Raw genomic sequence first — 22,595 nt, forward strand, 5'->3', positions numbered from 1 at the left:
TCATAAAGGGGATTAAAGGAAGAAGTTAAAAATTATGTACCTATGACTTCCATTTTAAGAAAAATAATTGTAGTTAGTGATCAAAGAAATTTAGGATCATCTTTACAGGAACAAATTTATATAGCAATCACAGCACTAATTCATTAAGGAAAACTTGTCTGACCAATCTGATTGGCTACTATGACGTAGTAACAAAGGAACTGGATGCAAAAAATAATTTTGACATCATATACTTAGATAAAAGCTTTTGATACTATTCCACTTCAAAGGCTACTATGCAAATTGGAGCATTGTCACATCGGAGGCAAGTTACTACTATGGATAAAGGGATGTGTGTATGGCACAAGGCAGAGAATGGTTATTAATGGGATGGGCACTGCTCTTCTTGCACTAATGTGATTAGTGGAATTTGCTCAGGTTCAGTGCTGGGCCTCTTCATTGTTTTCAATATTCTTTAAGTTGATATATCTTTAATATTGATGAAGAGCAATATCGATGGTTCAACTGTTGATGATCCTGTTCAGGTAGCTAACAAACTAAATGAATATTTTGCATCGACATTCACACATGAGGAGTTATTCAGCAAGGGGAATGCCAGAGGTGTATTCAACTCTAGCAGTAAGCTACAGAATCTTGAAATAACTGGGAGTAAAGCGGAGGAGAAACTGTTGAAGATAAACACAAGAAAGGCACCCGGGGTGGATGGGATCTATCCAGTTATATTAAAGGAGGCAGCAAAGGAAGTAAGCAAACCCTTAGCCATAATTATGAGAGCTTCCTTGGACTCAGGGGAGGTACCCATAGACTGGAAATGTGCAAATGTGACCCCAATTCACAAAGGAGGATCAAAGGCTGACACAAGTAATTATAGACCTGTGAGCTTAACTTCTGTGCCAGGAAAATTAATGGAGGCACTGGTTAAAGAAGCACTGCAGGATCATTTAGACAAGACTTCAGTTATAGCTCAGACACAGCATGGTTTTGTTAAGGGGAAGTCTTGCCTGACCAACTTGATTGGATACTATGATGCAGTCATAAAAGAACTGGATGCAGGGAATAACTTTGATATTATATACTTGGATCTTAGAAAGGCTTTTGATACTGTTGCACATGGAAGACTGCTACACAAATTGGAGCAGTGTGACATTGGAGGCAAATTGCTGCTATGGATAAAGGGGTGGTTGAGGGGGAAAAGACAGAGAGTGGTAATCAATGGACACTGCTCATCGTGGACTAATGTTATTAGTGGAGTCCCTCAGGGCTCAGTGTTGGGTCCATTATTGTTTTCTGTATTTATAAATGATATTGATGATGGTATATCAAGCTTAATGTCCAAGTTTGCAGACGATACAAAGGTTGGCAGGGTTGTCAAGGACACTACTGACACTATGCTGCTGCAATAGGATCTGGAAAGGTTGAGCAGATGGGCTGAGAGGTGGCAAATGAAGTTTAACACTGACAAATGTAAAGTACTACACATGGGAAACAGCAACCCTAGAGCAACGTATCAACTCTCTGGTACTACACTGACAGTGGTAGAGAATGAAAGGGACTTGGGGGTGGTTGTGCAGGCAGATATGAAGTTCTCTGAGCAGTGCAGACGGGCTGCAAGAGTAGCTCATGGAGTATTGTCAATGATATACAGGAATTTTTCCAGCAGGGATAAGGAGGTGATTATTCCATTGTATAAGGCAGTGGTGAGGCCACACCTAGAGTACTGTATACAGGTGTGGAGGCCTCATTTCAAGAAGGATGTAGAGCTGCTGGAACGAGTACAGAGAAGGGCAACAAGATTAGTGAATGGAACAAAGGGGTGCTTTTACGAAGAAAGGCTTAAGTTTTGCAAATTACAGTGTCTGGAGACTAGGCACCAGCGAGGTGATCTGATAGAGGTGTATAAAGCCTTGAATGGTTTAAGCATGCTCAATGCTGATGGGATTCTTCCTCTAGCTCAGAAAAATCACCTGAGAGGGCATAAATTCAAATTGAGGAAAGACAGATGTAGAATAGACGTGCGGAAATTTGCCTTTAGCCAGCGGGTGGTTGGTTGGTGGAACAGACTTCCATCCCTTGTGGTGGAGGTTGATAGCCTAAATAAGTTTAAGGCTCAGCTGGACAGGTATTTTGAACGAACAGAAGGGTGAAGTGGAAGTGGGTTTTTTTATTTTTTATTTTATTTTTTTTTGGCTGATGCTGCATAAGCTTGCTTTCTTGCATCAAATGCCTCTACTAATGCTAAAGACATCAAGTTTAATGTTAGGTAGTGTTTAATATATTATTATCATCAGTAAGTTAAGCTTACAGGTGATATTAAAGTTGTCAGGGTGGTTAATGACATCATACTCTTATAGAAATAAGAGTATGATGCTTCTTTAATTAAGACTTAGAAAAATTAGTCAAATGGTCTGAGAAGTGGCATTTGAGGTTTAACTTTGATATGGGCAAGGTACTGCATAAGGCTGGAGTGGTCAACTTAATTTGTGATGCGATCTACTTTTTTCCTTCAAAAATTTCATTGCACAAGGTGCACAAATCGAGGGAAGACTGTATATTTAAAATTCGTCGTGATTGACTGAAATTAAATCTGCGATCGACTTGTTGGGCACCCCTGGCATAAGGGACGTGGAGCAGTAATCCCAGATTAACATACCAATTGGGTGGTACTGCACTGAAGGTAATGGAGAAAGAAAAAGACAGGGTAATTGTACAGTCTGACATTAAGTTCTCTGTGTGTAGACAGGCTGCTAGGACAGCTAATGATTTTCTCTCAATGATAAAAAGAAATTCCGCCTGCAGGAGTAAAGAGATTATTTTCATCTTGTTTAAGGTATAGGGGTTCACATCTGGTGAGTAACTTGGGAATTTTTTTTCAGCTGGTGCAGCATAAGCCTCAGGCTTCCTTGCACCATATGGCTAATAATAATGGTCAGGCTGCATCTTGAGAACTGCATACAGGTCTGGAAGCCTAATTATCAGCATATGATGCAGTGACCAAGGTAAAAAAAATAGGTAAAGTGCAGCCATTATCAACCCACTGCAGGATGGAAGCCTCCTCAACAATTCATGCTGAGGGAAATGGACCATAATCTGCCACACTGGTCCAGTGCGGGTTGGCAGATCAGCCGTATTCAGTAGTCAGGGGCTTGAACCCCGGTCTACTCAAGGAGCGTGTGCTATTGCACTCCCGCTCCTGACCACTCGGCTACGGAGGCCTTTTTTGTGTGTGCAAATGACCAAGGAACTGGATGCAAAAAATAGTTTTGATATCATATACTTGGATTTCAGGAAGGCTTTTGATACTGTTGTACTTAATGGACTGCTCCTCAAATTGGAGCAGTGTGGCATTAAAGGCAAGTTACTGCTTGGGTAAAATGATGGTTGAGTAGAAGAAGACAGAGAGTGGTTATCAATGGGCACTGCTCTTTGTGGACTGGTGTTATTGGTGGAATCCCCCAGGGTTTTGGTACTGTGCCCATTCTTGTTTTCTATATTTATTAATGATATTGATGAAGGCATATCAGGTTTAATGCCCAAGTTCAGATGATATGAAGGATGGCAGGGTGGTTAACAATAGTAATGAGGGTATGGTACTGCAACAAGAAAAATTATGCAGATGGGCTGAGGAATGACTATTGAAGTTTAACCTTGACAAATGTAAAGTACTATCCATAGGCATTTGTCAAGTAATCCCATAGTAATGTATCAATTACATGGTACTACACTCAGGATAGTGGAAAATGAAAGGACCTGGGAGTGGGGGATAATTGTGCAGCAAGAAATGAAGTTCTCTGAGCATTGAAGACAGGTTGCCAGGACAGCTCATTAGGGTTTGTTAATGATATACAGGAATTTTGCTAGCAGGGATAAGGAGGAAATTATCCCATTGTATGCGGCAATGGTCAGGCCATATCTTGAGAACTGCATACAGGTCTGGATGTCTCATTTCAAAAAGGATGTAGAGCTGCTGTAATGGGTACAGAGAAGGGCAATGAGATGGGTGAGGGGTACAAAGGGGAGGTCTTAGCATGAAAGGCTTCAGTTCTGCAAATTGCATGTGGAGACTAGGCACCTGTGAGGTAATCCGATTGAGGTGTTTAAGCCTTTGAATGGATTACGCAAGCTGATTGTTGATGGGATTCTTCCTCTTGCTTAGACTATGCACATGATGGGGGATAAATTCAAATTGAGGAAGGATTGCTGCAGAAAAGCTGATTACTGATTTTTTAAAGAGAGCAGAAGATACACAAAATCTAGAATGTGGTATGTTTTTGTTAGTTTTGTTAACATTTTGTTAACGAAATAGAGTATTTTTGTTAGCTTTTGGAATATAACCCCCCCTCCCCCTTTGTACTTTTTCTTAGTCCTGTATAACATGGTTTTGAACAACAAGACATTTTAACTACCATGTTATATGAGAGTTACCTGTGGTTTGAGGCATATAGGCAACTGCATTACTTTTATTATGCAAGTTACTTGCATTTACAGTAAATATGTAAAGTGTTATACAGGATGTCTCAAAAATACACGACATAACTTCAGGAATGAGTTTCTCATATGTAGACAATAAAAATATTTTATATCAACATAGTTCTGGAAATGCTTGGTTCCCGAGTTATTAACCGGAATGTCTTATCTCCCACAGGTGATTTCCTTCATCACAAGGTACTGATAGAATCTGGTGGTTTTCCATTCCGACCATGTAATCAAATGAGGAGCAAGCAGATATGCACATTATGTACGGTTTTGTGGACGGCAATGCTCTGGAGGCTCTTCATTTGTACCACGAAAGGTTCCCAGAACGAAGATGTCCAGACAGGAAAACGTTTGAAGGTATCCATCGCAACCTTTGTGAATATGGGACCTTTACACCTCGTGCTCTCGAAGAGGATCACCAAGATCTACGACTCCTGAAGTAGAAGAGGAGATTTTTTTATGTTGTGCATGCCACTCCTGGAATCAGCACACGCAGAATAGCAATGCAACTGGCTGTTCAAGGTTCGATTATTTGGAGAGTGTTGCGAGAACAGCAACTGTATCCTTACCATCTGCAACGGGTACAGACCTTGTCACCAGCAGATTACCCTGCGCGAGTAATGTTCTGCCAGTGGTTGTTGCAGCAGTGTGGTACAGCTCCTCACTTTCCTGCCTTAGTGATATTCACAGATGAAGTGCAGTTCACACGAGACAGAATCCAAAACTTTCACAATCAGCATGTATGGGCTGAGGAAAACCTACATGCAATTCTTTCATCACATCACCAACAGCGGTTCAGCCTCGACATCTGGGCGGGTGTTTTTCGATCACTGATAAGTTATTTGGGTTAATAACGTTCCAGTTAATAACTTGGGAACCACGCATTTCCGGAAGTATCTTGATATAAAATATTTTTATTGTCTACGTATGAGAAACTCATTCCTGAAGTTATGCCGTGTATTTTTTAGATGCCCTGTATATTATTAGTATATAAAAGTAGTTTTGGTTCCTTGTGTGTGTGTCTGTAGTTAATTTTTAGATATTTCCCGGTATTGTTAACACATTAATTTAAATTAACACATTTTATTATTAACACATTAATTATGCTATTTATTTCTTAAAGATTTGGAAGTCACTGAAGCAGTTGATTGGAGTCCTGAAGACACGTGCTACTTTTGTAATGCAAAGAAGCTCCCACCTTATGTAAGAATCATATATTTCAGTTGTGTTATTATGATATTTCATTATGATCCCCTTGCCAGTAACATTTAAAAGTTTCTTCCTTGTGCGTTGTGTTATTTTTAAAGTTATAAAATAATTGTCTGAGTGAGATTTTTTATTAACAGAGGTAGAATAAATTTTGAATTTAGAAGTAGTAAAAAACTTAACTATAAATAAATTTAGAAAAAACAACAAATATGGGTAAACAGGTGATATGGGCTGGCTTTTATTTCTTTATCAGTGAAAAAGAAAGGAAATATGTACAACTTCCTCTAGGTTTGAAGGATAACCATGTGTCGTTGTCCTCCACTCTGTCTTCTTACCTGGGAGCTGCACGTTGTGCAAGTGAATTTTTTGAGTTTTTTTTTTTTTTTTTTTTTTCCTTTTGCTGGTGGAGAGGCTTTTAGCATGTTGCCTGTTACCCAAATTTGTTGTTTTTTCTAAGTTAATTTGCAGTTATCAGTTATTTACTTAACTACCTTCTGGATTCAGAATTTATTCTACCTTCTTTTAGTGTAGTATTTTCTTCGGCCGTATTGTACAGTGTTCTTCATCAGCATTTCTTCTCCCGTGTTCAGTTATTCTTTTTAATGCATAAAGCAAAGAAATCATTCTGATTACTGCTTCCAAAATTATATTTCTAAAGTTATATTTCTGATAAATGTGTTTATTTTGATGAAAGTAGAAAATCCACCCTTTACAAAAAGGAGGGATGCATTGTGGCCAAGTTGTTATTAGTCCTTGGTTGTGATTGCCATACAGATTATAGATTATGGATTTTCTACTTTCTGAAATTTATGACTTATTTATAATACATTAGTATTAATCAGTCCAAACATGCGATGTAAATTTATTCTGTATTACTTGTGGGAGGGACACACACACACACACACACACACACACACACACACACACACACACACACACACACACACACACACACACACACACACACACACAGCAGTTTATTGCAATTTGCCCACTGCTAAAAGTATGGTTGTTGTTATTTGGTTTTTAGAAGCATTAGCAACCAAGGCCATATTGCTCCGGGATATGCGGTGGTCATTCCCTGACCTTTCCGCATCTTCCGTATTTCGTGGTGACAGGCTCGAACCCCGGTCTAATCAAGAAGCGTGTGCTACGCACTGCTGCTGCTCCTTCCCACCTGGCTACAGAAGCTAAAAGTATGGTAATAAAGTTCCTAGATTGGTGCAATAAAAACAACACAGAGTGAAGCCTCAAAAAATGGCTTTATTTTTATTCGAAGTAGTAACCACCTGATTTGAATGTACTTAGTGTATTAGTAATTGCCATATTATTATTATTATTAGCAGCTATATGGTGCAAGGAAGCCTGAGGCTTATGCTGCACCAGCCAAAAAAAAATTGATTTACCCTGAGAGAAAGAGAGAGGAGTAGAAGGAAATCACCAAGAAAGAGAAGAATGATGATATTCAGCTCAGGACCCTGGGTGTGCCAAGCCGATACTCACCAGATGTGAACCCCTGGGATAATATGGTAAAGGAAGGCTTATGTTGCACCAGGCAAAAAAAAAAAAAAAGTAAAAAAAAAAAAAAAAAAATATATATATATATAATAAAAAAATAATAAATAATAAAAGAAAAGGAAATACACAACCTATGCGTTTCCCCTCCTCCAGTAGGTAACTGTGCAGCTGACCTTTGAATTTCTCCAAACTGTGAGCTTTTGCCCCATGTAGGTAACTTATTCCAATAATTTATAACTCGCTAGCTAAAATAAAACTTTCTGAAATCAGTCTAAACCTCCCCTGTAACTTGAATTTATGGCCCCTAGTTCTAGAATCATTTATAACTGTGAAAATTTTGTCCTTATTCATTTTACTTTTGTCTCTCAGAGCCTTAAACACCTCTAAGGTGCATAGTTTCCAAGCTGTGCAACCTACATATTCAAAGTCTTTCTTCACATGAATGCTCTTTTGCCAATCTTACCAGCCGAGTACCCATCTTTGGATCCTTTCAAGAAGCTCGATGTCTTTTTTTTTTAGGTGTAGTCTGCATACTTGAACACAGCATTCCAAGTGTGGTCTAATAATAGCCTTATACAGTGACTTCTTACTTTACGTGTGTTTGAATTACGCAAATTTAAAATAACGTGCGGCAACAATATTTACAGAAAGCGCCACGCGAGGGGAATACATACCCAAACAGATATTTAACCTTGATGAAACAAGTTTATATTGGAAAAAAAAATGCCTGATCACACTTATATTTCCTTTGCCGAAAAGACTGCATCTGGTTTTAAGCTGGTGAAAGATTGGCTAACACTTCTGTTTGGTGCTAATATCTCCATATTATGTTGCTATGGTCATAAACTGAAACCTGTGTGCATTAACACTATCAAAAACCCCGTGCCCTTAAATGTTATGATGGGTCGTACATGCCCGAGTACTGGTACTCAGATTCTAAAGTGTGGATGTCTGCTGTTATTTTCAGAAATTATCTTAGATTGATCTCAGTTTCGACCAGAATTAGAAGTGTATTGCAAAGCAGAAGGAATTCAGTTCAATATCGTACTTATTTTTGATAATGCCACAAGTCATCCACCCGGTATTATTGATGTCTGTTCCAATATCAAGGTTGTTTTTTTACCGGCAAATACAACCTCAATACTACAGCCTATGGACCAACAAATTATTAAACCTTTTACGGCCCAGTATTTAAAGCACATTCCGGCTGATCTAATTGACAAGACTGACCATGAACAGATGAGTGTGTAGCAATATTCGAAAGCCTTCAATATAAAATTGATGCTTTAAAATTCATTGATGCTGCACGGCACGAAGTTCCACATAACTGTATTCAAAGTTTGTGGCATTCAAAGCCAGATCTTAGCAACTCCTTCAAAGGTTCTGATACTGATGAAGATTATGCACAAACTAAAGACAAATGCGTGAAACCCGCTAAAATGATAGGGTTCACTGAAGTAGAAGCAACTGATATCGATGATATAATTTATTTGCATCATCAAGAATTGTCAAATGAAGATCTGTTTGCACTAAAGTAGCATCACATTCAAGAGGAGGAGGAGGCAGTAGCGAGTGAACACCCAGAGGTTAAAGAAGAATAGAGCCAGACAGTGAAGGAATATCAGAAGCATTAAATCTTATAGATGAGGAGGAGGCAGTAGCGAGCGAACGCTCAGAGGCTAAAGAAGAATGGAGCCTGCCAGTGAAAGGAATATCGAAAGCATTAAATGTTATAGATGAAGGCCTAAATCTTTTGGTTGATGAAGACCCTAATCTTGAGTGAAGCTCTAAAGTGCAATGTAAAGTTATGCTAGAAATTGGCTGTACTATGAGTTGTTGTGTGAGAATAGGCAATGTGCAAAGCAACTAACTTTGGATTCCTTTTTTTTTTCAAGCAGTCAAGTGAACCCTCCACCTCCCAGATTAGCGTAACAATTCTCATCATAATCTGCCTTTGCCAGCCTAACCTTCTCTGTGGCACTGTTACAGATCAGTTTGTAGCTGTTATAGGCTTCAGTACCTTTTATTGCTCTGTAACTTTTCTATGCTGTCTTTTCTGTCAATTTCTCTATTCATCCACCTTGGAAGCTTCGTCGTGGAGTATTTTTTTAATGGTATGTATCCATTCAAGGCTTCTGTGATTAATGTTTTAAAGGTATACCATAGTTCAGTTGTATTCACTCGCTGTCAGATATCTACCCAGTTAATAGAGGCCATGTAGAATCTTAAGCTGTCGTAATTTCCTTTCCTGAAATTATAACCCATTCCTTTGCCTTTGACTATTGCCACCTCTCTCTTCATCATCAACAGAGAACTCTGTGATCACTTCCTCCTACTGGTTTCTGTACTGTCAGCCCTATTATGTCATCTGGTTCATGGGTGATGATGAGGTCTAGAGTATCCTTTTCCACAGTATTTTCCCTGATGTGCTGATACAAATAGCAATCTAGTTAATTTTAAAATTTTGTTCTCCATTTGCTCCATTCAATTAGATTAAAATTAAAATTGTCCATAGTAAGACATTGTTACTTGCTTGCCCATTCCATTTGCATGTAGAGGCTCTCATCATAATCTTTATAATCACCTAGCCTGTAGATTACTTCCACTCTCGTTTTACCTTTACTTCCAACTATCTCACACCGAGGCACCTCCGTAGCCAGGTGGGAAGGAGTAGCAGTGCGTAGCACATGCTTCTTGATTAGACCGGGGTTCAAGCCTATCACCACCAAATACGGAGGATGCAGGGAATGACCACCACATATCCCTGGAGCAATATGGCCTTAGTTGCTAATGCTCCTAAAAACCAAATAACAACAACAACATATCTCACACCGTACAGATTCTATTCTAGCATGCAAAATGTCTGAATCTGGGAAAGTCTTTGTCGCGCTCAGCCTGCTTTTGATAAGAAGCATGACCCCACCACTTCTTCTATCTGCCCTATCATTCCTAAATACATTGTACATACTGTACAGAAATTCATCATCTACTATCTCTGGGTGGCACCATGTTTCCTAAGCCCTATTATGTCAGCGTAACTTGTCCTAACCAGTAGTTTGAATTCATTCATTTTATTGATGACACTTCTGACATTACTGTATACACAATTATGATTTACTGTTCTTGTATAGTTAACTACCCTGACACACCCCTTGAAGATGGTGCCTTCATAGCCAGGTGGGCAGGAGCAGCAGTATGTAGCAAGGTTCAAGCCTGTGACCACCAAATATGGAGGATGCGGAAAGGTCAGGGAATGACCACTGCATATCCCCGGAGCAATATGGCCTTAGTTGCTAATGCCCCTAAAGTCTGAGACTTTCAGTATTAAAACCTTTATAAACATTTTGATATAATGGAAGTGACATTATTGCAATTGTTAGTTGCTAATGCCCCTAAAAACCAAATAACAAACAAACAAATAAACCCCTTGAAGTTATTTAAGCTTGCTTCCCTGGCATTAGCTACCTGCTCATTCGAAACGTTTCTGCTCTCAGAATATCTTACTAATATGATCTGTTGTGGTAACAAGCAAGAACTCTTGAAGTATGTGCAAGCGTTACTTTGACCAATATTTTCAGATAAATGCGTATCTAGATTACCCTTTCCCCCCAAAAGTAGCAGTTTCTCCCTGAACCTTTAAGGTATCCTTAATGATACTGGCAAAAACTCTTGCACCACTTTTGTTTAAATGTATCCCGTTCTCTAAAATATATTCCTTCTACCTACAAGCGCAGGCCAAACTGATAAACTTGTTATACCATTCTAAAAGTTTCTGAAAAGAATTAGCAAAGGTGACTAAAGATGTTCTGTTCAGCAGTTACATTGTTCTTTGTCTTCAACATCCTGAAATCTCTTACCTCTGAGGATAGTTTTCACTTTTGGAAAGAGGTTGGACAGACAACTTGGGTAATTGAGACCCACTGATATTTGTAAAATTGGACAAATACTAAATTTTTTGTGATTTTCTCTTGTAGAGAATCTGTGTACTCATTTTGAATTTAAATCAAAGTGAAGATGGTATAAAACAAAAGCCCCCATCAAGCTTTGGGTAATCTTTTCCCATTATACTTTCAATTATTCACCATGCATGGATTTAGGGTTAAAGCTTGTTTTTATTCCTTTGTCTTGTTGCAAGGTTCTTCCATCTTTAAGCAGGTCTTTGAAATAATTTTCATCTATTCTGATTACATCTTACATGGATGCAGTTATTCTTGAAAAATATCCCAGGTAAGAGATTTCCTCTTAAAATATAATATTTCTTAATATCTTATTTATTATATTTATTCTATTTTTATTTGATTAAATTCAAAACATTGATTAAAATTCAAAATGAGGACACAGATTCTCTACAAGAGAAAATCACAATAATTTAGCATTTGTCCAATTTTACGAATATTAGCTGGTCTCTAACACACAAGTTCTATCCAACATGTTTAGTAAAGTTACGAGAAGAGAATTCTCATGTTTTTTATACAATGTCAATTTTGAAAAGAGGAAGAAGTTTGCTGAGATTAGGATGGATGGTTGATATGTACAATGCTATGTTTCATCAGAAATGTCTTCACAACAAGTGCAGAATGGACAAGGGCATGGTTGTGCAACAAGCACCAGCTGCTTTTCTCCTGAAATTGCGGCCACCTAGGACTTTCCTTTTCTCTAAAATGAAATCGATGAATTGTCTTTGTATTCATATTCAACTCATCAGCCGTCATTCTGAGTGTTAAATGATGATGTCTTGCTACAATTTCCCAAACTTTTGCAACTCTGTCCTCATTCTGAGACATTGATGGACAGCCACTTCTTGATTCATAACGAACATCCTCACGCCCGTCTTTGAGCTGCTAATACCATTCAAACATGTTGCATATGACTTAACAGTTTCATCACCATAAACTGTTTTTAACATTTCATATGATTCTTTTCTCTTTCAGATTTTCCCAGTTTAAAGCAAAATTTGATATATTTTCATTGCTTCATTGCAAAATTGTAACACAAAACGTTGATGCTTCTAACAAAATCGGTTGGTACTTGCAACCTATTAGCCTATTAGATAATCCATGTAATACCATTTGTTTGAAGTACAATGTAACGCTTCTGTTTATTTTCAAACTCATCAAACATGACTGTAACAGCACCAGTATGAGAACTTTATTGCCACACCTCGTATATGAAAACCTCAAACACGAAGGGTATTAGCACCTATAGTACAGTCAGTCCTCGTATAGCACGATAGTTGTGTTCCTAGAAACAATCGTGCAATATAAACAACAGGCCCTATGGGAAAAAGAGGGTTAGGTGCCGGCCACCCAAGATTGAACACACAAACCAAAACCAAAACATTACCAAACACAATAAATAATCATAATAAAATACTTACGTATTTTATTACGACTATTACGTAATAAAATATTGCTAATGCTTTTGCTTCTTTCGTAAGCAAACTTGTTTTTTGTTTGATTTTCTATCCAAACAGATGACAGCTGTTCCATTTCTTCCAATTCTTTGTGTCTTAATCTAATGGATTTTAATTACACTTTGAGTTGTTCCTGCTATGAAAGTTGTTTTTATTTTCTCTGTATTCTTTGTAATTCTCGGCGTTGCCTCATTTAGGTCTGTAGCATGTGCAATATCACATGGTCTTTCATTTCACTCAAAGCGTTTCACAATTTCATATTTTTACTCTATCGACAAAGGCGGACTGGCCATAAGCCTCACCGGGGAAACCCCGGTGGGCCAGAGGCCGATGTGATTTTGGCCATAAACACTAGTATGAGGCCACTACAAATTTTCCCAGGTAAGAATTTTTGATCCAGTCCACCTCTGTTTATCGATATTGCTTTTCTTTTTCTCTCTGAATCTGCAGTGTCTTCACCAGGACACTTCCTTTTCACACCTTTTAAGTATTTTACTCATTTTTAGGGAATAAAGCACAATTACAAAATGAGGAGGCATGCTTGATACACATAAACAAAGCTGTGCACGTGTAGCAACTGAATAAACAACACTGTAAAGGCAGAGATACACTATTAACACTTCACATTTTACTAAAGCACATTTGTAGGGGTTACTACCATAAAACAATTTCCAGGTGCATTTCTTCTAGTGGAATCTGTTATAAACTGGTAGTAAACTCGATCTAATTGTATTTGTGATTATACCGATAGCTGGAATTGTGTTGGTTTTTAGGTTATTATGGCGAAATGTGTTTCCCCTTCGCTGATATAAAACACATAAATACATTTTCAGAATCTTCTCTTCATTCCTATCGTGTTGCGTTCGGTTGAGGTGATTCCACATTTGACTGCCATTTCTTGTAAACACAGTGGTGAATCGTGCATAAGCGAATTCAGTTTGTGTTATTTAAGATATCATTCCCCTATTTATAAATCGTGTATGATTGAATTCGTGTAGTGTAAACACGTGTTATACGAGGACTGACTGTACTTGGTACTATGCATGGATTGAAGGCCGAAGATACTTGTGGACATTAGACATGAATTTCTGCAGATTGTAATTTTCAGGTAATACACATGAAGGAAGGTTATTCCAGAAAACAGAAGGGATAAATGTAGAATAGGGGAAAAAAAAAAGTTGGTTCTGTGAATTGAACAGTGATGATGTTGCTATGTATTTTTAAATTGTTATTGTTAAAACATTACTTTAAAGAAAAGTAATGGTTAGTATGCCTGTTTATTTCTTAAAGATTTGGAAGTCAGTGAATTTTTTGTATCTTTTGCATGCGTACTGCATGGAGACTGGTTTTGAAGAGAGCGGAGGAATTACAGATGCCAATTCAGAAGAACAGTGCCCATGATGGCCACTTTGTTAATTTTAATTAACAAATTGACCATCAGGTGTGCTGTGGCAGTCTACATTGGGAAATAGAAATGTGCAATAATGGTGTTATGATATAGTTGGGAAAGGATGTTACATGGTTTCTATCCATACGGTAAATTATATACTATATATATAATAATAATAATAAATGGTACTGTTCAGTGTTCTCCCCAGAAAATTTTGCCAGCCAGGTGGCATTATAAAGTAGCTGGGTGGGTAAGTGTAATACTTTGCAATATTATAAAAATTTTTGTTATTTATAAATGTGACTTGAGCTATCCAGAGCAAAAATTAATTGCATAATTTAACTTTATATGCTCCTTTCGCATTTATTCCAATCTTATAGTAGGTTCAAATTAATATTGATCGAGATCAGTGAGCAGTACCATATGGTACTGCGTGAATCGCTTAAATTTTAGCTGGGCGGTCAGTTAAATTCACCGGATGGTGCACCCATTCGATAGGTCCCTGGGGAGAACACTGCTATTATATCACATGAACTTATTAACAAAATAGGTTTTATTAACACAACCCTAAGGAAGATTATGTTCTATGACAAAAAATACAAATATTCATTCAGCACATATGACATAATTGTCTCCATATACATAAATCTCCATTAAATGCAACATATTTTTGCATTTCATTCTATGCACTGCATGTTGTATGGAATACAAACTCAATTTCTATGCTAAATTGTTAGCAGATGACGTTTCAGGATTATTACTGAACCCCATCATCAGACCATACATGCTATTGGGGGAGAAATAGTTGAACATTTAACAACTATGTAAAATAAATTGCTAAACAATTAATCAGAAGCAAGTTGCAACTAAAAAATTTCTAATTTTAAGATTATGTTATAAGACAATCTGATGTACATTCAGGAATTTATAAACTATAACCAAGATAAGACATAACCACAAAAAAACCTGTACATACCTATGCTCTATGGATACAGCCCTCTTATTTCCTATATCACAATTTGATTACAACTGTACTTCTCTAGTGCGTAGGCTTTGTAAAGAATAACTAGGTAAGATTATGGTGCGAGGCTACCCCAGTGAATAAGGAACACCCTAAGGGCACAGGTGTAAGGCAAGTGCTGTTCTGTGTTATGTGCAATAATATCATGGTACTTGTATAGTGCCAAAGTTAATTAACAATGTCATTCAGCAAGATGCCAAAGAAATGAGATGTAAAATTTCAGATGAACTATGCAATATTTTCCATGTATTGTGAAATCTGATGAAAAAAGTAACACTTTGTGTACTTGCCTTGTGTACTGTATGTAGAAGTGATTTTTAAATTTCTAGTGTCAGAAAATGCTTTATAATCAGACATTTGCAAACAAATAAGCAAGGATAACATGCAGTGCATAGAATCAAATGCAAAAATATGTTGCATTTTAATAGAGATTTATGTGTATGGAGACAATTATGTCATATGTGCTGAATGAATATTTGTATTTTTGTCAATAGAACATAATCTTCCTCAGGGTTGTGTTAATCATTCAGTGTTGTTCAGAAATGTTTCCTGATAGAGAAATATCAAAAAAAAAGAAAAAAAAAAGAGGTTAGTAATTTGTATCTACATTCACACATGAGGAATTCTGTAGGGAAGTGGAGACTTATCAAACTCTAACAGGTGCCAAATGATGTTGTAATAACTGGGAGCAAAATTGAGGAGAAATTGTTGAAGTTAAACATAAGAAAGGCATCTGGGGTGCATGGGATCTATCTAGTTATATTAAAGGAAGCAGCAAAGGAAGTAAGCAAACCCTTAGCCATAAATATGAGAGCTTCCTTGGACTCAGGGGGAAGTCCTCATGGACTGGAAATGTGCAAGTGTATCCCTAATTCACAAGGGGGGGGGGCTAAAAAGGGTTTCATGAGTAATTAGAGACCTGCTAGTTTAACTTCTATTTTGAGGAAAATAATACATCACTGGTTAAAGAAGTGTTGCAGGATCATCTAGACAAGACAACTGTAATAATTCAGACGCAGTATGGGTTTGTTGGATACTATGATGTGGACTCGAAGGAGCTGGATGCAAAAAATAATTTCAATATCATATACTTAGCTTTCAGGAAAGCTTTTGATATTGTTTCACATGGAAGACAACTGTACAAATTGGAGCAGTATGGCATTAAGGGCAAGTTGCTACAAAGGATAAAGGAATGGTTGAGTGGGCAAAGACAGAGAGTGGTAATCAATGGACACTCCTCTAATGTAGACTAATGTTATTAGTGGAGTTCCCCAGGATTTGGTGTTTTGGCCCATTGTTGTTATCTGTATTTATCAATGATATTGATGGAGGTATATTAGCATTAGTAAAGGAACATGATGCAAGAAAGCAAGCTTATATAGCATCAGCCAAAATAAAAAATATGCCCTTCTCATTTCACCCATCCACTCCCTCCAATTGTCTGATTAGTTCTGCCTTGAATCTATTTAAGTTATCAACTTCTACAACGATTATGGAAGTTTCTTTCAGTAATCAACCACCCGCTGGATAAAGGCAAACTTCCGCACATCTATCCTACAACTGTATTTCCTCAATTTGAATTTATGCCCTCTCAGGCGATTATTCTGAGCAAGAAGAAGAATCCCATCAGCATTGAGGATGCTCAAACTATTCAAGGCTTTATACACCTCAATCAGGACACCTCACAGGTGCCTAGTCTCCAGACACCGTAATATCCAAAACTTAAGTCTTTCTTCGTAAGAGCAACCCTTTGTTCCATTCATTAATCTTGTTGCCCTTCTCTGTACTAGTTCCAACAGCTCTGCATCCTTCTTAAAATGTGGCCTCCAGACCTGTATACAGTACTCAAGGTGAGGCCTGACCATTGCCTTATCCCTGCTAGGAAAAATTCATCACGAGCCACTCTTGCAGACCATCTGCACTGCTTAGAAAACTTCATATCTGCCTGCACAATTACCCACAGGTCCTTTTCATTCTAAACCACTGTCAGTGTAGTGCCACACAGTTGATACGTTACTCTGGGATTACTGCTTCCAGTATGCAGTGCTTTACGTTTGTCAATGTTAAACTTCAGTTGCTACCTCTCAGCCCACCTGCTCAACTTTTCTAGATCCTGTTGCAGCAGCGTAGTCATTAGTGTCATTAACAACCCTGCTGACCTTCGTATCGTCTGCAAACTTGGACAATAAGCGTGATATACCATCATCAATATCATTAATAAATACAGAAAAGAACAGTGGACCCAACACTGAATCCTGGGGGACTACACTAATAACATTAGTCCACAAAGAACAATGTCCGTTGATTACCACTCTCTGTCTTCTCCCACTCAACCATCCCTTTATCCATAGCAGCAATTTGTCTCCAATGCCACACTGCTGCAGTTTGTGCAACAGTCTTCCATGTGCAACAGTATCAAAAGCCTTTCTAAGATCCAAATAGATGATATCAAAATTATTCTTTGCATCCAGTTCCTTTGTGACCATATCATAGTATCCAATCAAATTGGTAAGACAAGACTTCCCTTAACAAACCCATGCTGTGTCCGAGCTGTAACTGAAGCCTTATCTAGATGATCTTGCAATGCTTCTTTAACCAGTACTTCCATTAATTTTCTGGGAACAGAAGTTAAACTAACAGGTCTGTAATTACTTGTGTCGTCTTTTGATCCTCCTTTGTGAATTGGAGTCACATTTGCACATCTCCAGTCCATGGGTACCTCCCCAGAGTCCAAGGAAGCTCTCATAATTGTGGCTAAGTGTTTGCTTACTTCCTGTGCTGCCGCGTTTAACATAACTGGATAGATTCCATCTGCCCCAGGTACCTTTCTTATGTTTATCTTCAACAATTTCTCCTCCACTTTATTCTCAGTTATTACTAGATCATCTAGTTTACTGCCAGAATAACTCCCTCCCTGAATAACTCTTCATGTGTGAATGCAGATGCAAAATATTGATTTAGTTTGTTAGCTACCTGAGCAGGATCATCAACAGCTGAACCGTCAATATCAAGGGGACCAACCTGATTCATCCCCTTCCTTCTAGAGTTGACATAAGTAAAGAACTCTTTGCTGTTTTTTTTTTTTTGCATCCTTTGCCAAAAATTTGTGGTAATGTGCCTTTGCCTGCCTAACCTCCTTTGCGACTTGGTTACAGACCAGTTTATATCTTTCATAGATTTCTGTTTCACCTGTTAATTTATAGGTATCCCATGCATTTTTCTTCACTGCCACCTGTAATTAGTTCATCTGACCTCCATTTAGGCCTAAAGCTTGAAGAATATTTCTTAGTTGCTTCCAAGATTAATTCTTTGAATGCTTCCCATTTTGAATTTGCTGTTGGTAATATCAGTTGGTCCCAGCTTATAGAATTTAAATACTGTCTCAGACCTCCGTAGTCGCCTCTATCAAAGCAGAAACCCTTCCCTTTACCCCTAATGCTAGTTACCTCTTTAAGTAAATCTCACTTCAGCACACTGTGATCACTGCCACCTAGTGGTTCATTTATCTGCAGATTCTTAATGCATGAAGAATCACTACTGATTATCAGATCAAGTGTATTACTCCCTCTAGTTGCCTCCTAAACATGCTGCTGTAGAAAATAATCTTCCAATAAATTCACAAAAGCCTTGCTAGTGTGTGAGTGACCAAACCACAAATTCCAGTCAATATCTGGGAAATTAAAATCCCCCATTATAAGACACTCTGATTTACTGGCGCACTCTGTTTCTCTGTTCAGTTGTTTATTATACTCATCAAAGTTATTAGGCCTATAGTAGTAGTAGTAGTAGTAGTGGCATGTGATGCAAGAAAGCATGTGTATGAGCTTATGCAGCATCAGCCAAAAAAGGAAAAAAAAATCACACCATTCCCTCCAAATGCCTGTCCAGTTCCTCCTTAAATTTATTCAACCTATCAACTTCCACAACGACAGATGGAAGTTTTTTCCAGCAATTAACCACCTGCTGGCTAAAGGAAATTTTCTGCACATCTATTCTTCATTTGTCCTTTCTTAATTTGAATTTATGCCCCATTACGTTCGTAATCTGAACAAGTGGAAGGATCCCATCAGAATTCAGCGTGCTCAACCCATTCGAGGCTTTATACACCTCAATCAGATCACCGCTCAGGTGCCTAGTCTCCAGCCATTGCAATTTGCAGAACTTAAGCCTCACTTGGTAAGAGGATCCCTTCATTCCCCTCACCAATCTTGTTGCCCTTCTCTGTACACGCTCAAGTAAATCTACATCCTTTCTAAAATGAGGCCTCCAGACCTGTATGGAGTACTCAAGGCGTGGCCTGACCATTGCCTTATACTGAGGGACAATCACCACCTTCTCCCTGCTAGCAAAATTTCTATATATCATTGACAAAACCCCATGACCTGCCCTGGCAGCCTGTCTGCATTGCTCAGAAAACGTCACATCCGACTGCACAATTACTCCCAGGTCTTTTTCATTTTCTACCACCTTAAGTGTAGTACCACACAGTTCGTACGTTTCTCTGGGGTTACTTCTACCCATATGCAGTACTTTGCATTTGTCAATGTTAAACTTAAGTTGCCACTTCTTAGCCCATCTGCCCAAATTATCTAGATCCTGTTGCAGTAGCACACTGCCATTACTGTCATTAACAACCCTGCCAACCTTTGTATCATCTGCAAACTTCGACATTAAGCTTGATATACCTTCATCAATATCATTGATAAATATACAAAACAACAGTGGACCCAACACCAAACCCTGTGGGACTCCACTAATAACATTAGTCCACGAAGAGCAGCACCCATTGATTACCACCCTCTGTCTTCTCCCACTTAACCATCCTTTTATCCATTGTAGCAACTTACCCTTAATACCATTCTGCTGCAATTTGTACAATAGTCTTCCATGCACAACAGTGTCAAAAGTTTTCCTGAAATGCAAATATATGATATCAAAATTATTTTTTGCATCCAGTTCCTTTGTAACTACATCATAATATCCTATCAAATTTGTCAGACAAGACTTTCCCTTAACAAACCCATGCTGTGTCTGAATTATTGCTGCAGTCTTGTCTAGATGATCCTGCAATGCATCTTTAACCAGCGACTCCATTATTTTACCCTGAACAGAAGTTAAACTAACTGGTCTGTAATTACTCTTGTCCCCCTTCGATCCCTCTTTGTGAATTGGGGAAACATTTGCACATCTCCAGTACGTGGGAATCTCCCCTGAGTCCAATGACGCTCTCATAATTATGGCTAAGGGTTTGCTTAGTTGCTTTGCCATCTCCTTTAATATAACTGGATAGATCCCATCCACCCCAGGTGCTTTTCTTATGTTTAACTTCAACAATTTCTCCTCCCCTTTGCTCTCAGTTATTACAAAATCATTAAATATCCTGCTACAATTTGATAACCTTCTGCCATTTTCAAACCTTAATAATTCCTCATGCGTGAATGTAGATGCAAAATACTCATTCAGTTTGTTAGCTATCTGAGCAGGATCATCAACAGTCGAACCATTGATGTCAAGTGGACCAATCAGATTCATCTCCTTCCTTTTTAGAGTTTATATAAGTAAAGAAATCCTTGCTGTTTTTGTAAGCATCTTTTGCCAAGGATTTCTCGTAATCTGCCTTCGCCTGCCTAACCTGTTTTGTGACCTGATTACAGACTAGCTTATATCTGCCATAGGCTTCTGAGTCACTTGATAATTTATATGCATCCCATGCATTTTTCTTCTCTGTTACGAGTCTCATTAGTTCATTAGATAACCATTTTGGCCTAAACCTTGAACAATATTTCTTAATAGGTATGAAACTTTTAGTAGCTTCCACAATTAATTCCTTGAATGCTTCCCACTTAGAATTTACTGTTGGTAACATCGTCAGTTGATCCCACCGTACAGAATTTAAAAACTGTCGGAGACCACTGTACTCATCCTTATGGAAGCAAAAACCCTTTCCTTTACCCCTGATGGTAATTATATCTTTAAATAAATCCCACATCAGTACACAGTTATCACTGCCACCTAGTGGTTCCTTTATTTGCAAATTCTTAATACACGAATGATCACTGCTGATAACCAGATCAGAGTATTACTTTCTCTGGTTGCCTCTCGAACATGCTGCTGCAGAAAACAATCATCCAATAAATCCACAAAAGTCTGACAACCCACAAGTTACAGTCAATATCTGGGAAGTTAAAATCCCTCATTATAAGATATTCTGATTTACTGGCCCAATCTATTTCTCTGTACAATTGTTCATTGTACTCATTCAAGTCATTAGGCCTATAACACACTCCTACTCTCAATTTTGATTTCCCAGCGCTTATGTCACACCAAACTGACTCGACACTGCACTGTCCAGCCATGTCGACTGGCTGTACTTCCTTGAATTTTGTGATTTCTTAATCAATAGCATAATCCCTCCTTCCTTCCTATCCTGTCTATCCTTCCTCTACACATAGTACTCCCCAAATTCTAGTTCTGCATTCCTTATATCTGTGCGACACCACCTCTCTGTTATCCCAACAATATCTGCCTTTGATGTTTTGACTAACATCTCAAATTCATCAAATTTATTTATCAAACTCCTAGCATTGGTGTACACGCAAGTATACATGCACCTGTTCCTATTCTTAACTACCCTAACACAGCCCATGTATTTTCTTGTTCTGCAGTGACTCCCAGCAGTCTCTGGAATCCCCTGCACCTTGTTTTCCAGCGTCTCAGAATGTTGCTCATTCCAATAGAAGCAGTGCAAGCATCACTTTCACCTCTGCCAGCAGCTGCTGTTAATCTATTAGTCCGTGTATTCCCCCACCCCAGCTAGCAGTTTTATTAGGCTTAATGTCCAAATTTGCAGATGTACGAAGGTTGGCAGGGTTGTTAATTACAGTAATGGCAGTATGCTACTGTAAGAGGATCTAGAAAAGTTGGGCAGATGGGCTGAGAGGTGGCAACTGAAGTTTAACATTGACAAATGCAAAGAACTTCATATGGGTAGCAGTTACCCCAGAGTAACATATCAACTTTGCAATACTACGCTCATCCCCCCCCCCATTTTTATTTTTATTCTAGAGCAGCCTCTATCATGTCTAGAGGCTGCTCTAGTACCAAGCAGCCTCTAGCCATGGTACTAGAGCAGGGGTGGGCAACAGCCGGCCCGCGACTTTGTTGAATCCGGCCCCCTCGGTAAATGCATAAATATAGAAAATCCATACCTGACTACACTCGCCGTAAACGTTCGGCTTAATTCGGTTCAATCGGGAATCGCGGCCAGTACAACAGTAACCAAGTGATTCTACGCAGCGTCAAAGAGTTATTTCGTAATTATTATTGTAGCATCGATCGAACGAAGTTCCTTTGGGTTTGACTTCTTATTGAAAAAAATAATATTGGTGCGAGATATTTTGTTTTATGCCTTTTCTAATTATTACAATTTTTAATTTAATATAATTTATAGCCCATAAAATGAGCCAATTAAAAAAAAAAGAAAAATTGATGCCGAATGCCGCATTTTCAATGATAATTGGACATTCAGATATTTTTTTTTTTTAAAATACATTAATAATTTGGTAATTCAA

General features: G+C 38.2%; 1 protein-coding gene across 1 annotated transcript in view; it reads left to right on the top strand.

Moving 5' to 3' along the window:
• The window catches only part of Eip93F (Ecdysone-induced protein 93F), a 195,586-nt gene that overhangs the window by 88,994 nt on the left and 83,997 nt on the right, over positions 1–22,595 (top strand). Inside the window, exon 3 of the mRNA XM_090371113.1 lies at positions 5,597–5,676. Coding sequence (XP_090227239.1) covers positions 5,597–5,676 — 80 coding nt within the window. The remainder of the gene's footprint in view (positions 1–5,596; positions 5,677–22,595) is intronic.

This window comes from Mastigoproctus giganteus, chromosome 4 (genome assembly GCF_048544385.1).
Source record: "Mastigoproctus giganteus isolate SK-2022 chromosome 4, ASM4854438v1, whole genome shotgun sequence".
In the NCBI taxonomy this organism is placed as follows: domain Eukaryota; kingdom Metazoa; phylum Arthropoda; class Arachnida; order Uropygi; family Thelyphonidae; genus Mastigoproctus; species Mastigoproctus giganteus.